Here is a 15,879-nt window from a genome sequence, read left to right on the forward strand (position 1 = left end):
TGGTCAGTTTTTCTAGTATGTTGAAAGGCATATTGCAGCTGAATTCATTATTTATGGAGAAGAAAAATACTGCTGATTATGTAAAATACATGATTTTTCTGTGCTTTCATCTGCTATTTTTTTTCTTTTCTTTCAGACATGATCAATTGTTACAGTCCAGGTTTAAAAAAAAAAAAAAACTAAATTGTAACATCTAGGCAACCAGTTTCCATTGGCAACAAGACAAGAGTTTGAAAATAAATAGAAAGTACCAGTGCTAAATATAGTTTGATGATTTATTGTTAGCATCTTTTTTTGTTCATAGAAATTTGTAAAAACAAAAACGTATATAATCTACATGGGGATCAAAACAGAAGTCATCCCTTGCAGTAGATTCTAAAAGCTTCACCATTTTCTTTAAACATATTTACACTTTCATATAAACAATCACAGTTGTCAGTCATTTTCACTCCATAAGACAAGCCAATAATTTCTGGACTGGACAGTACTTAAGGTCATTATACCTTATTTAAGATCATTTAAAAATCTTTAAACATGAAAACATGCAGTCAGCACAACAAAAAAGTGGTAAACATTAAACAAATATAGGCAACATACATCGTCCAACTGATCCCTTGGACTGATAGTATCTGTGGTCTGTAAAATGTTAACATAGAAATAAAATAACAAGACTACCCCTACTTAAAACAGAGGAGCAGTTTTATTAATATGGCATCAACATATCGAATGGATATAAATCTACTTATTACTAAAATATTCTGCAATTAATAATGGACATTTCTATAATGTAACAAACATTTTCAATAGATTTCTACACAATATTAAACCTTGCAGATCTCCTTAGATTTACATAATGGTGGCCACACACGCCTCAAATTTTTATATGCAATTGCAATACTGAATCGATGTATGAATTAACTGTAATAATCAGATCCGCAGATAAATAGCCATAATGTCCCTTCCAATCGATTTAAACATAATTAAAGGCAGATTCAATCAAGCCAAGTCAATTGGCCAGAGCAGAAAATGAACAAAGGTTTTGCCTCCATCGCCAACACCAAGATACTTTGTTTATGAATAAAACTATTTGTCAGATTACATGGTGGAAACAGAGATCTGTTCGATAACTTCTGATATCTTGCCTATTGATTGAAATTCACTTCCTTGTGTTTGGCAGATTGATCAAATGGGTTTTTTGCTTCATTGGGTCCATTATTTCCATCAAAAAAGAAAATGATCCTTTATTGAAGTGTGTATGGCCACCATAACAACCAATGCTAGTTTAGCAAAAACAAGCAGTTTTAATGAATGTGGAATGTTGATCTTAAAGAGATCCTGACATTGTTGACTTTTGTTTTGTTTTTTTTAAGGTACAGCCTTAAAGTTAAGACTTCACTGTATGTGTGTTTCAGGTTAGTGACTCAGTAGGTAATGAAGATGAAGTCACGATGTCCTGGAGCCTGACCTTTAAAATCAAGTCAGCAATGGCAGCTCCCATTTCTGTCCTTTACAGGTTCACCTTGAGAATATACACTCACCAGCCACTTTATTAGGTACACCTGTTCAATTGCTTGGTAACACAAATTGCTAATCAGCCAATCACATGGCAGCAACTCTATGTATTTAGGCATCTAGATGTGGTGGACGACCTGTAGTTCAAACCAAGAATCAGAATGGGAAAGAAAAGGGATTTAAAGTGACTTTGAACATGGCATTGTTGGTGCCAGATGGGCTAGCCTGAGTATTTCAAAAAGTGCTGATCTACTGGGATTTTCACGCACAACCATCTCTAGGGTTTAGAGAGAATGGTCTGAAAAAAGAGAAAATATACAGTGAGCAGCAGTTGTGTGGACGAAAATGCCTGCCTTGTTGATGTCAGAGGAGAATGGGCAGACTGGTTAGAGATGATAGAAGAATACAATCTCTGAATGCACATGTAGAACCTTGAAACAGATGGGCTACAGCAGCAGAAGACCACACCAGGTGCCACTCCTGTCAGTTAAGAACAGGAAACAGAGGCTACAATTCACACAGGCTCACCAAATAACATTGCCTGGTATGATGAGTCTATTTCAGCTGCGACATTCAGAGGGTAGTGTCAGAATTTGACATAAACAACATGGATCCATCCTTCCTTGTATCAACTGTTCATGGATGTGCAGCCAACAAATCTGCAGCAAGTGCGTGATGCTATCATGTCAGCATGGACCAAAATCTCTGAGGAATGTTTCCAGTACCTTGTTGAATCCATGCCACGAAGAATTAAGGCAGTTCTGAAGGCAAAAGGGGATTCAACCTGGTACTAGCAAGGTGTACCTAATAAAGTGGCTGGTGAGGGTATGTAGTAAAAAAACAATGTTCTCTACTCAAAGAATGTTTAGTTCTGTAAATCTAACCTATTTTTTTTCCTCAGTTTCTAAAGCTGGCTATCTGCTAATATGCAGCTCTCCACACTTGACTGTTTTACCAAGGCTTGCCAAACACCCCTATAGAGTTTGTCCGGCATTTGCAGAGTGTTTTTTAATGCTCGGCAAATGCCGCATGCGCGGTTTAGCGGCGGTTGCCGAGCGTTAAAAATGCCCCACAAACACCTATAATGAAGTTTGAATGGTGTTACCGCTCTGCAACCGCATCGCAAATGCTGGCCAGGCGTTTGCGGAGTGGCACCATAGCCTAGAATAGGAAGCTCCAACGCCTCCTGACTCGACCAGAGGTGTCAGTTTTGCCGCGACGCTAACGCTCCTGTTAGAACAGCACCATGTGCTGCAATGTGCAGAATTGTCAGAGGCGTTTGGGAAGTGGTAAAAAAACCTTCCCAAACGCCTCTCTGCTGCCTGCACACAACGCTAGTGTGAACGTAGCCTAAGCGCCGTTCTTTGCAGAAACCCGTGTTACCTTAGCACATGTGTAAAGCCCGCCTTAATGTATACCTATAGGCTCAGAAGTTTAAATATAGTAGTCATTTGCAGAGCTATTCCAAGAACTGGCACCTGAATGAGTGTAGAATAACTTGCCACACTGACCATGACTATATGTACTATAATCTTGCTCTATAAATAAATATTTTTATAGAAAAAAGTAGTCATGTCCAGGATCCCATGGAACAGATACTGAAAAAGTAACTGCAGCCATTATTCAGTAGCAGGAAATGACATGACCTCACTCAAAAGGAAGCAACCTACTAGGGTAGGTATCATTTTAAGGCCTCATGCACACAGGATATTTTGCAAATTCTCCCGGCAGCTGTGTTTTGGCAGAAAAAAATGCCTGATTCTTATAAAAGTGTGTAATGCTTTTGAGCGTGTTTACAGGCGTCAAGAGCATTAATTAATTTATTTGGTCAAAATAATTTATTCTGGCTATTGAAATGAATTAACACTCAAGCACTAAACTTACCTAGCGTTAACAAGCATCAAGCATTTTTTTCTGCTGAAACGCTTTTGCTCCTGGATACACTGGCAGTGGGCTTTTTTTTTTCCTGGCGCTAAAAAGACCCAGCTACTAAATGTCTGTGTGCATGGACACATAGGCCAACATGCAGGGGAGCTTAGATGCATGGGGGAAAAAAAAACCCAAAAACCACCTGACTCCCCTAGAAGTAGCTACAATAACCTCCAGTGTGCATGAGGCCAAAGTGTTACTGGATAAGCGTTTTATTTTTCATTTATAGCCATAATCATCTGTGATCAAGCTACCTATTTGTAAAAAAGCTGGCAGTTTTTAGATAAAGGTTCTTTGTCACAGTAGTAAAATGGTTTCAGTCCTATTCAAAATATATGTATAAAGTTAGACATCTGTGTACCTAAATATTTTTTTTTTTTTTACAGGTTACAGTACCAAAATATTCCAATTTCCTCTACTGGTTTCCAAGGTGTCACTTAAACAACGTTAACTAGGTTTGCACATGATTTTTCAGTTGTGGAAACTGACAAACATCCACAATACCAATGCAATAAATGCTGCATAAAGGACAGGCATTCACTGTAGAATCACTGAGCCCTGTAAAATGTGGAATCTTTTCCTGAAAGTTATGTGTGGTACAAGATTTATCATTTTAAAATAAGTGTAGTGTTGGGGTGCTGCACAAGACACTCACTTTGAGAATAATTGCTGGCGTGTGGAACTCTGGCCTGATCATCCATTTTAACTTGCATTCACTTAAAGTCATCACCCTCTTAGAAAAACAAAAACTTTCCCTCTAAATACACTATATTAGCATAGAGAATATGGCAACACAGTTATTTCCTTCTGCATAATCCATATAATGGGGGAAAAAAACTGTTTTCACAGCATAGAAATATTCAACAAGTGGTTACAAGTAACATGTGCATGTTAAAATGTAACTGTACATACATGAAACACTCACACATTCAACATATAAGACTGAATGCTACAACAGTTTAAATCCTTTCTCTGAGAAAGGCTACTCAGTGTAAACATTACTGATAACATACTCTATATTGGCAGCTCCACAAATATCCTGTATACGCAAATAAATATTAAACCCTTGTACAGACAAGACATTACAATAAATAGCCACTTAGAACATCCCACATGAATGAAACCACCAAAAAAACAAATAGGTCATCAGTTTGGCTAGAAACCGGGATTATGTTCAAATGAAGCTAGTTTGATGTAAGGCTGCATTTTCATTCTTGGCACTTTAACCAAATAGAGCATACCTTCTCCATTGATAAATACCATAAAAAAAACCTGCATTGGTGAAACATGCCATTAAATAACACGTTAGGTGGAACTGTAGCTTTTTAAGGTTTTTATATTGTATTGAAAGAGGTAGGTTTTCTGCCAGATTTTTATTGCTGTCTTTGGCCTCATCTGATGTATTGTATGTGCTAGGGCTGGTGGCAATTCCATAAGTGTCTAAATCCACCTTGCCCGTGAAGTACAATCTGTGTTTGGATTGTGCTTCAGAGGTGACTGACAGGCAGTGAGGAGTCCCCCCTGCTTCCCAAACACATGTATAAATGAGGCCTAAATTTCAGGGGGTTATCCACAGGAATACCAGAAGAGTTGTCCCCTAAGCAGTTCAGCTCACATCCATGCCCTAGTGGTCCCAATAACTATAGTAAATGGAATCTTTCCTAACAGCAAAACAAACAGCAATAAAAATTAACAGAAGTTCTAACCATTTACCCACTCTATTAAAATCCAAGGAGAGAAAGACAGCCACTACCTGACATATGTCAGCCATGCGGTGTTGATTTAGCCCAACCTTATCAGGAGAGAATAGGGTACCAACTGTGATTTTCTAAGCAGCCAATCTAGATTCATTTATGCAGTACTTCGATAGTGCCATGCAATCAGATTTGATTTTACTATGAATAAAAAACACATATGGCTTCACCTGGATTGGATTTTTGATCACTTCCTCTGACTAAACGTTTCTAGATGTAAAAGTATCACTCTTACCATTGCTAATAAGAAGAAAATACAAAACACCATATACAATTCTCCCACAAGGAGCTCTGTTCTGCATAAAATGACATTTTCACGTATGTGGTTAGACCATGAAGAGCATGCAGTATGGTCACATTGATAAGGTAAAACAATTTAAAAAAAAAAAATGTTTGCCCAGATTTGTAGTCTCAGTGGTTCACCTGGCAATAACTATGACTAGTTTGCCTACTTATTTTTTTTTTTAAATGACACTAATATACCCTGATACCTTTTATTGACTGAGAAATGTAAAGATTTTTTCAATACTGTAATTATATCTTACCATTACAGTAGTAAAAAGGCGTACTGCCTTCTCCAGAGGGGTGTTGCCTCTACAAGTTATATTGAGGAACACCCTGCTTCTTTCAAGACATTTGCATGCAGAATTTTCAGATGTGCTTGAGCCTCATCTGATCTACAGCAGGAAAAAAAAGCTAAAACAGCATGTCAGGTGTATAAAATAGTATAACCAGGAGTTTACTCCAGATGCAATTCAGAAAGTAGTACTGACATAAAGCAATATTAAATGCAAAACCAAAAATGTAATATATTTCAGCTTACCAATCATTACATGTGGTGGCAGCAGCAGTTTTATCATTTTTACCCCTGAATATTTGTACAGCAGCACTTTCAGTCTGGGGGAAGGGGAATGTTAGAAATACTAGCAGATTTAAAAACACTAAAACTGAAGCCAAACTCCAGCTAACACTTTATAAGCAATTACAACAATGTTTTTCCTTTTGGGATATTAGATTTACATAAAAGCTGATCATTGTAAGCACCACTGCTAAATGATTTGTCTCATCCCTGAAACTGATATATTCTGCTGGAGAGTGGTTCTTTTGAAAAACAACAGGACTTACTGACCAGATCACTCGCCAATAATAGAAGAAAGCAAGCCTAAAAAAAGAAAAATGAATTTCTAAAAATTAGTAAGTTGCAATATAATATTTGCTTTTGGGTTGAATACTGCTTTAACCCCTTTACGCTGGCTGCACACAAATGTGCGGCCTCCCGGCGTCTGGGCATGGACGCCGAGCGGCCACACATTTGTGTTCATGTAACAAAAAACATGTGCGCCCTGCATGCTCCCAGCACACGTCTGGTACTCACGGAAAAGGTCCTGGTCTGCTCTTTCGATCGGGACCTTTCCCGATCATGTGACGACCTGTCACAGCAGTCACATGATCCCTAAACCACACCCCACCCGCCCCGCCTCCCGGCGTCTGAAACTCTTTAAGGGCCTGGAGGCGACAGCGGGAAGGGGTTAAGGAGACAGTGGATAGGCATTCCTACATACTATTGAGCACTAACCTTTCTTTCTGCAGAAGCTGAGCTGCATCTACTTTATAGTAGAACTATCTAAAATATTAATGAGGAAAAAATAGATCTATCCGGATCTCATTTTAATGCCCATAAATAAACAATAGGTATCAAAGTAAGGAACACAGGCAAAGGTCCATTAGGAAATCATTAACACTTTCAGCTTTCTATATACACGTGTCATTTTGTGTTCCCATATCAAACAGCAGAAGCCTTATGAAGTATGAAAAATTCCAGCTCTAAATGTATCTTTTATAAGGAGGTGGGTAGGGGTGTGTAGATTGAAACTTGGTCAGAAGTATCATGTAGTTATAGAGGGCATGAACTCTATACCTATATATAGTTATACCAGAAGTCTGACACAGTGCATCAGGTTATCGAACAGCATGATTTATTTTTTTATTTAAAAAGAAAAATAAATAAATGGAGCATTGTTTGCACAAAAAGGTTTGTGGACATAGGAACATCACACCTATCTATATGGTCAAAAGCGTGGACAGTCCATTAAACCTGAGTGTAGGTGTTTCCAATAAATACTACTGTTAATACTACATCCAATAACCTCTAATACATCCTAGAGAATTGTATGCTTCCAATCTTGTGGAAGCAGTTTTTTGTAAGGGTCTACTTCCTTTCCAGTATGACTGTGTCCCTGTGCAAGTTTGGTATGGAGAACCTTAATAGCCATACAGAGCCCCAACTTCGACCCTACTGGGCACCACTGAGGTTAAAATGGAAGTTCAGTCAAAATCTAAGGCTAAACCTACTCCCAACCCTCATTCCACGCCTATTCTATTTAACCCTGTAAAGAAAAGATATGTATATGTACCTATTTTGAACTCTTTATAGTCCAGACACATGATCTCTCCAACAGCGGCTTCTGTGTAGAGGAGAGATCACAGACAATGGCTGCAAATGCCTGTGAGATGACATCAGCCATATGCTTACTATGGGGAATCCGTTGTCAGCTGTCCCTCCTCTACATTGAAGCCACAACTGATCATGGGACTGGACTGGCTTCAGAATAGGTGATTATACAGATCTTTTCTTTACAGGGTTAGACAGAATAGGCTTCTAATGGGGGTGGGAGTAGGTTTAGCCTTAGATTTTGACTGAACTTTAAAGTGTTACTAAACCCACAACAGTGAAATCAGTCTGTATATGCAATAAAGCATGCTTGTTTTACTTTCTGTAGAACCAAGGGGTTAATCCTCTGCATTGTGTAAAAATGCTGTTTGATCATGACTTCTCTGATCCTCCCCTTCCTTCAGTGCCCCTTTCTTATCTCCTGATAGGACATATCGTGTGGAGACACTCTGCACATGGTCAGTTTGGCGTGTATTGCTAAAGTTTTTTGTTTTTTTTCCTTGGGAGTGTGCATGTGATCAGCACTGTCCAGAGGTCAGGTGTTCTGCATCCTCCTGGAGCAGAATACAAATTTTTTCCAAGCTGTACTATGTACTCAGCTGGACACTGATAGAAGTCATAAGACTGCTCTAACTGCCGATGAGAAAAGGTATTTAGCAGTTTATATTTACTAAAATAATTGCACTTCCATGTTCTGTGTACTGTGGGAGACCAGATATAGTGAATGCAGGGTCGTGGGTTTAGTAACACTTTAAATACCAACTGAGAGCCAGGTCTTCTCGGTTTGTGAGGTTAGGTACGGATGTTGGCACTTTGGAGTGACTGGGCAGATTTTAACAGACTCACTTCAAAACCTTATGAAAAGCAATTACAAAAAAAAAAATAGAGGCATTTTCTAGTCATTGCTGGGGAGGTGGGAGCTTAAAGCTGATGGTTTTGCAATGGGATATTCAATAAGTGCATAAATGTGTGCTAGTTTGGTGTCCAACTTTTGGCCATGTTGTGTCGTTTGTGATACAACAAACTGGCCTATGCATAGGAATAGATAGATTATTCACTAATCAGTAAATATTACTGAATGTTTAAACAAAGAAACCCTTTCTCCCGAGTTGCACCAAGCTTGGCGTGTGACCGGCTTTAACCAGCACAGCTCACAATTTGCATTCAACTTTTCAACATTACTCTAGGTTTCAGTCTATCCTACTAAAAATAATACAAAAGACCCTGCTGCCAATTCCTTATGCACACATCATTACAAAGTATTCAATGACAGTTTGTATCAAAAGAAACCTATAAATGTGATGTGTTTTTTTCATATTTGCAACAATGGTGGGGAATGATACATTAAACAGACAACAGATGAGTATAGCTTTGTGTTATGCATGGTGTCAGATAAACCTTCTTGCCATGTGTTGGTATACAACCACATAGTATAACAATTCTTACTTGAAAAAGCAAGAAATCTGTGCCAAATGAAAGTCTGTTAAGTATAATATGGCATATATTCTCATTATTATGCACTAAAACAACAGTGAGGGTCTGGTTTTGGACCATGTCATTTTATGGGAACGAAGCTCCTTATTTGATGCCTCAATTTATTTTCATGCAGTTTTACTAAATAACACACAACATGACCTCCTATATAAAACAGTGTTGGCAACATTCAAGTTTTGATTTCATTGTATAGAATTATGGACGAATACATTCTGTTAACAGCTAAATGGAAAAGCAATTCACAAGCACATGTATTTACAACAAACAATCCATTGTGGGTGTTTTTGCCAAACATGATAGACTTAAACAATTCAGAAACCAAAAGAAGCTTCGGTAGGCCAAATTAACTGTACATCAAGCAAGGGTATGCACAATAGAGATTCACAGGACAAACATGATTGTTGATGCTTCCTACATAGAACATCCACCTTTAATGGTTCATCTCCTCATAGCTGTCACTTAAATAAAGGAATCATTTATGCAATTTTTAAGGCAACATATGAATGTAAGCATGCCGAAAGTGGTTCAAATAAACAGTCTACAAAGTTTACAAATTTAGAAATAAATCCACTTAAAAAGGCATTTTCTAGTCCCTATAGGAAGTTTGTACACACAGGCAGGGCTCCTCATCTTGACAACATAACCCGTTCTAGAGCACATACTATGTGGTCCCAATTTTTACAAAAGATTGCAAACAGTGTCACTGCAAAAAAAGTGCAAAAGACATGGAAACGGCTCCTCATCATTGGTGCTGTGAACTTTGCGATAGTTGACACACAAACCAGAACAACAGTGATTAAGGCCACAAGTATGTTTATACATTTGCCTAAGAGTACTTTGGCATTCACTGTTTCAGACTGCACAGCTAACTGTTCTTGCTGGTGGAGCTCCAGTTTGGAGACACGGGTCTGGCAGGATTCCAAAGCTTCCTATTAAAAGACAAAATAAAAAATACAGTTAATATAAATGGTTGATTAGTAGGTTATCACTATGAAATCTATTCAAGTCACACTGTGAACAGAAACCTAGCCCCACATTCACAGTTGATGTCTGCTCTGGATTATGCAACACGTCTTATTTTTGTGATGAAGTTTGTATTTTATCTCATTAGATGGAAAACGTTTTATACTCTCCCTGGTCTCATTGTTTTATTTGGCTTTTTAAAGTAGTTTTTGTACATGCCATTATTATAGTCATCAGATATACTATAAGATTAATAACTTGCTTGATTCACTTCTACTGTCTAACTGAAGGCAAAACCTTTTTTTAAGTGTTGGACAGAGTTGAGAAGGATTAGCACACCTGTCAGTTTTTATTGCTTTCTGTGCCCCAGTTAGGGAAATTCACCCTCCATAATTTGTCCTGCTTACCATTATCATTGAAAGTGAAAGTAAAAGAAAATCCCAAACTTTGGGTTGCTCCCAGAAAAGCAATAGTGGGGACATTTTCCATTAGAGACACTAGTTCTGGTGGCCTGGGGGCCCCCAGTGGATTCCCTTAATTTGTATTTTCTCACTTCCTGTTTTGCTATGGGACAGGAAACTAATGTAAATCTCCTCAATGGGACACATGATAAAAAATAAACTGACAGGGGTATGACCCTTCCTTACTCTAAAAAAAAAGTTTTGCCTATAATTCTACTTTAAGCACTATACAGTATCTCACAGAATTGAATACACCCCTCACATTTTTCCAAGTATTTTATTCTATCTTTTCATGTGACAACACTGAAGAAATGACACTTTTATACAAGCTGTACACTCACTACTTTACATTCTAGCACAGTGTAAATTTGCTGTCCGCTCAAAATAACTCAACACAAAGCCATTAATGTCTAAACCGCTGGCAACAAAAGTGAGTACACCCCTAAGTAAAAATGTCCAAATTGGGCCCAATTAGCCATTTTCCCTCGGTGTCATGTGACTCATTAGCATTACAATATCTCAGGTGTGAATGGGGAGCAGGTGTGTTCAATTTGGTGTTATTGCTCTCACTCTCTCATACTGTTCACTGGAATTTCAACATGGCACCTCATGGCAAAGAACTCTCTGAGGATCTGAAAAAAAAGAATTGTTGCTCCACATAAAGATGGTCTAGACTGAGCTGCAGCACTGTGGCCAAGACCATACATCGGTTTAACAGGACAGGTTCCACTCAGAACAGGCCTCGCCATGGTCGACCAAAGTTGTTGAGTGTACGTGCTCAGTATCATATCCAGAGGTTGTGTTTGGGAAACAGACGTATGTGTGCTGCCAGCATTGCTACAGAAGCTGAAGGGGTGGGGGGGTCAGCCGGTCAGGGCTCAGACCATATGCCGCACACTGCATCAAATTGGTCTGCATGGCTGTTGTCTCAGAAGGAAGCCTCTTCTAAAGCCGGTGCAAAAGAAAGCCTGCAAACAGTTTGCTGAAGACAAGCAGACTAAGGACATGGATTACTGAAACCATGTCCTTTGGTCTGATGAGACCAAGATAAACTTATTTTGTTCAGATGGTATCAGGCGTGTGTGGCAGCAACCAGGTGAGGAGTACAAAGACAAGTGTTTGCCTACCGTCAAGCATGATGGTGGGAATGTCATTGTCTGGGACTGCATGAGTGCTGCCAGCACTGGGGAGCTACAGTTCATTGAGGGAACCATGAATGCCAAGATGTATTGTGACATACTGAAGCAGAGCACGATTCCCTCCCTTCGGAGACTGGGCCACAGGACAGTATTCCAACATAACAATGCCAAACACACCTCCGAAACTACCAATACCTTGCTAAAGAATCTGAAGGTAAAAGATGCTGGACTGGCCAAGCACATCTCTAGACCTAAACCCTATTGAGCATCTGTGGGGCATCTTCAAAACGGAAGGTGGAGGAACGCAAGGTCTCTAACATCCACCAGCTCCGTGATGTCGTCATAGAGGAGTGGACGAGGACTCCAGTGGCAACCTGTGAAGCTCTGGTGAACTCCATGGCTAATTAAGACAGTGCTGGAAAATGGTGGCCACACAAAATATTGACACTTTGGGCCCAATTTGGACATTTTCACTTAGGGGTGTACTCACTTTTGTTGCCAGCGGTTTAGACATTAATGGCTGTGTGTTGAGTTATTTTGAGGGGACAGCAAATTTAAAGTGTTATACAAGCTGTACACTCACTACTTTACATTGTAGCAAAGTGTCATTTCTTCAGTGTTGTCACATGGAAAAGATAATAAAATATTTACAAAAATGTGAGGGGTGTACTCACTTCTGTGAGATACTATAACTCTTACCTTTTAAATACTTTCACCCCCACAGTTTCAGTTTCTATGCAGCCACATGACAATAAATCCCTGTCCCTGTGTGATATGTGGCTGGGGGGAGGAGACCATCTCCCCCTCCAACAATGCCTAGAGCAATGGAAGCCAGTGAGTGATGCGACTGCTCTAGGAAATCCAAACCTATTGTCACCCCTGCACATCAGTGCAAATAATTTCCTGACAAAGTTAAGTGATATAAGCACGTTGGAAGTGGTCTAAATGAGACACATCACTACAACCCGGATTCTGTATGTTACAGAAGTGCCAGACATAGAAAACACCACAGATGTAAGTGTGTACAGCACCTACTAGTCAGAGAGCGGCAGAATCTGTGTACTTATGGGACAATACTCGAAATGTGTATGTTTTTAAGCATATCACCTGTTCTTTGATAAAGGGCATCACACTATTAATTTTCCCTTTTGTGCTTACTGCACTTTCTCTTATGTGCTTACTTAAACTAGCTGTGCTACATTCACCCTGCTGGTATCTGTGGATCTGATGCAGAGGATTGTAGTGATTTAGATTACTACATGAGCATTAGTATGAGCTTCTATGATCTTCTGTAATAAAGCATCCCTAATATCTGGTGAGTTGTAGTTGGAAGGAAGTGTTATGAAGGATTAAGATTTTAAAACTTTTGTATTTTTATACATTGTTTTATCACTTTGAAGGAGTCTTATTTGCTTGGACACTATTTGTCTGATATGACATCAGATAGCAGCCTGCTACTCACAATTTAAATTATATACTAGCACCAGTTCAAGCATACAGTCTCGAAAACTTGCTGGTGTGCCATGCCACCAAAGACACTATGTTCCACATATGGTGGGAATGTGAACCCCCCCCCCCCCAAGATGTTCTTTGACCATCCTGGCTGCTAAAAAGTGCCTAATCCCCAATACCGGAAAACGACCACCACGTCTACCCTTGTGGAATGGGTTAATGAACTGGACTCCATCGAGGACCTTAAATGTCGGCTGTCACAGGGAACAGGTAGAGAGGAACAGTTTAAATAAACTTGGACCTTGTGGGTTTTGTTTCTCCGCAGCATTCCAGCCTTGGATTACGGAGGATCCACAGCATTTAGTGAGCCATGATGGAGTGTCTAGACACGCCCTGCTTCCCTCCTTATCCTTCCTCATCTCTTCTTTGCCACTCTCCCTATCTTCCTGCAATTCTCTTATGCTATTTGAGATACCAGCCGTAGTGGTTAAAATACAACCCCTTTGCCAACTGGCAAACCTGCCAGTAGACTTGACACTCTGATTCTAGAGGAGCAACGTCAAATTTACCAGACAAGACTATTACCTTCTTTGGCTAGCCAGTAGAAGGTCCAAGATGGTGTTGTCCAACTTTTGATACATTTTGTCTTAACTTGTAAACCATATGTTTCTAGGACAACCTCCCTGTATGCATTTCAACATTGTTGTAAGACCTGTTCCCTGATCCCTCTGTAATCTGTCACACTTCTTATTTTATTCAATTTTTTGCATCAAAAATAACATTAAATTAAATTGTAAAATTTGCTTGACACTTACCTGAATATCCCTGGACCTTTCATAAGCCTGATAAGCAACCTTTTCTTCAATGCTCGCCAGATCCTGTTTTAAATTTGTTGTTTCATGCTGGTGAAGGTCAGTCAGATCATTGAGCTGGTCTTCAAGTCTTTCATACCTATGAAAGATAAATTTGAGGTCAATAAAGTGATATAAGTTTCTGAAAAAACATGAATTCTAATAGGATGTAGATGACTGGTTGTACAACTTAAGTATTACATTTCTTTCTACACAAATGAGGCAGCCAGGCCATAGCTTCACACAGGGCACTGCACAATTCAACTCAGAGGCACTCATGGATCAAAAACTGAAATATTCCACCTAAAAGGTTCAGCTGCCAAGAAAAAAAACAGACTAAATACGAAATTTTATATACACAATTATTTTTTCTCTTCAGTAGCTAACAGAAAATATGCTTCTGGTCGGTTGTTACAAAAACCCCGGTTTACTTTGCATATGGTAAATAAATCTCCATAACAACTGAAAATTCAAAACCAAAAACACAGATTTTCAGTACGGTCTCTTGTAGTAAAAAAAAAAAAAAAAACTCTCCATGTTTTTGCAGACAAACATTTCATATGGTATGATGCAGTATGTCGCTTGAAAACAAACACATTGGGAGATTAAGATGCTTTTCTACTGCTGTACAGAAATTTTTTTTTGCATTTAAAAATATATGCTTTAGATGTCTATGTTAACAGAGAAGGCATAGCAAAGCAAGAGTCTGCTCTAGGCATTTAGAATGCAGAAATAGTAAAGCGTAATTAGTGTTTATAGATAAACTTTCATCCATTTTAAAAAGTTTCATTGGGTAGAAAAGACTATGGTGCCTCCTTCCTGGATCATTGCTACAAAAGGACCTGGACTTCCCTGACTTTTGGGCTGAGTTTCACCTACCTGCCACCCGTATCCAATAAGACAATCTCAGTGTCTATTTTCATTAGGCTGGGGATGGTATTTATCTTTACTGGGCAAGCCCCAACACCAAGGTCAAGCGCGTCAAGGCCACAAAAGGGGTTTTCTCACTAGTCATGGACAGATCATAATTTGAGCCACTTCCTGATGAATTGTCCAATATACGAACTATGAGTAGCCCTGCCAACACCATCCAGCTTGACCAAACTTTGACCTGAAGATCAAGAAGCTGGGCAGAAATTTATGGGCCAAATAGTAACTGCAGCCAATCACATGTAGGCCCTGTTCGGGTAGTTTGACAGCTGTGGGCATCGGCCATCAAAACACAATAGCAATCAGTGGAGATTTAAACATCTGCAGTGGATAGAGGAATCTCTTCTTCTGTTCAGTCCACAGGTCGAACAAAATAAAATCAGTGAATGTGGCCAGGTTTAGGCAGGACTTTAGTTTGAAATGCTTAAAAAGGTTGGCAGGTTAATTTAAATAGAAGACTCTATACAGCAGTACAAAGTAAAACGCAGCACACACCTCAACCCTGCAAACACAACCAGATCTTAGAATACAGAATTAAAAATGTGGCGTAAATTTTTTGCACTATAGAAATATACTTGCCAGCATTGTAATACAAGCTGTGACTGTACATATCCTCCATCAGCATACTCAAATATGTGCCAAAATTTTTTGCACACTATATTTTGCAATCAAATAAAATGCTTGACGATTAGTTAAGCTGACCTATTCTCATGTTTCCTGACTTGCATGTTCTACACTATGAACTTTTCTGATTACATTGATGTACTGAACTTGTCATGAAAACACTAAATGAAGGAAAAATCTGTATTCATGGTTTAATACAGTTAAAAGAAGTGGAGACTATGTTCAAACATTAATTATCTCTGATGACTGGTACTGAAATAAATCAATGCTTCTCTTTCATACTCTGAACAAAGATTTCATTTAAATGTTAAAACAGTT

General features: G+C 38.9%; 1 protein-coding gene across 1 annotated transcript in view; it reads right to left on the reverse strand.

Moving 5' to 3' along the window:
• Window positions 1–261: 261 nt before the first annotated feature.
• The window catches only part of TMCC3 (transmembrane and coiled-coil domain family 3), a 114,366-nt gene continuing 98,748 nt past the window's right edge, over window positions 262–15,879 (reverse strand). Inside the window, exons 3-4 of the mRNA XM_089652675.1 lie at window positions 13,972–14,107; window positions 262–10,070 (exon numbers count right to left, since the gene is read on the reverse strand). Of these exons, the coding sequence (XP_089508801.1) occupies window positions 9,768–10,070; window positions 13,972–14,107 (439 nt within the window). The 3' untranslated portion in view covers window positions 262–9,767. The remainder of the gene's footprint in view (window positions 10,071–13,971; window positions 14,108–15,879) is intronic.

Source organism: Staurois parvus, unplaced genomic scaffold, assembly GCF_062004578.1.
Source record: "Staurois parvus isolate SC_StPar_1 unplaced genomic scaffold, SC_StPar_1.0 ptg000025l, whole genome shotgun sequence".
NCBI classification, from domain to species: domain Eukaryota; kingdom Metazoa; phylum Chordata; class Amphibia; order Anura; family Ranidae; genus Staurois; species Staurois parvus.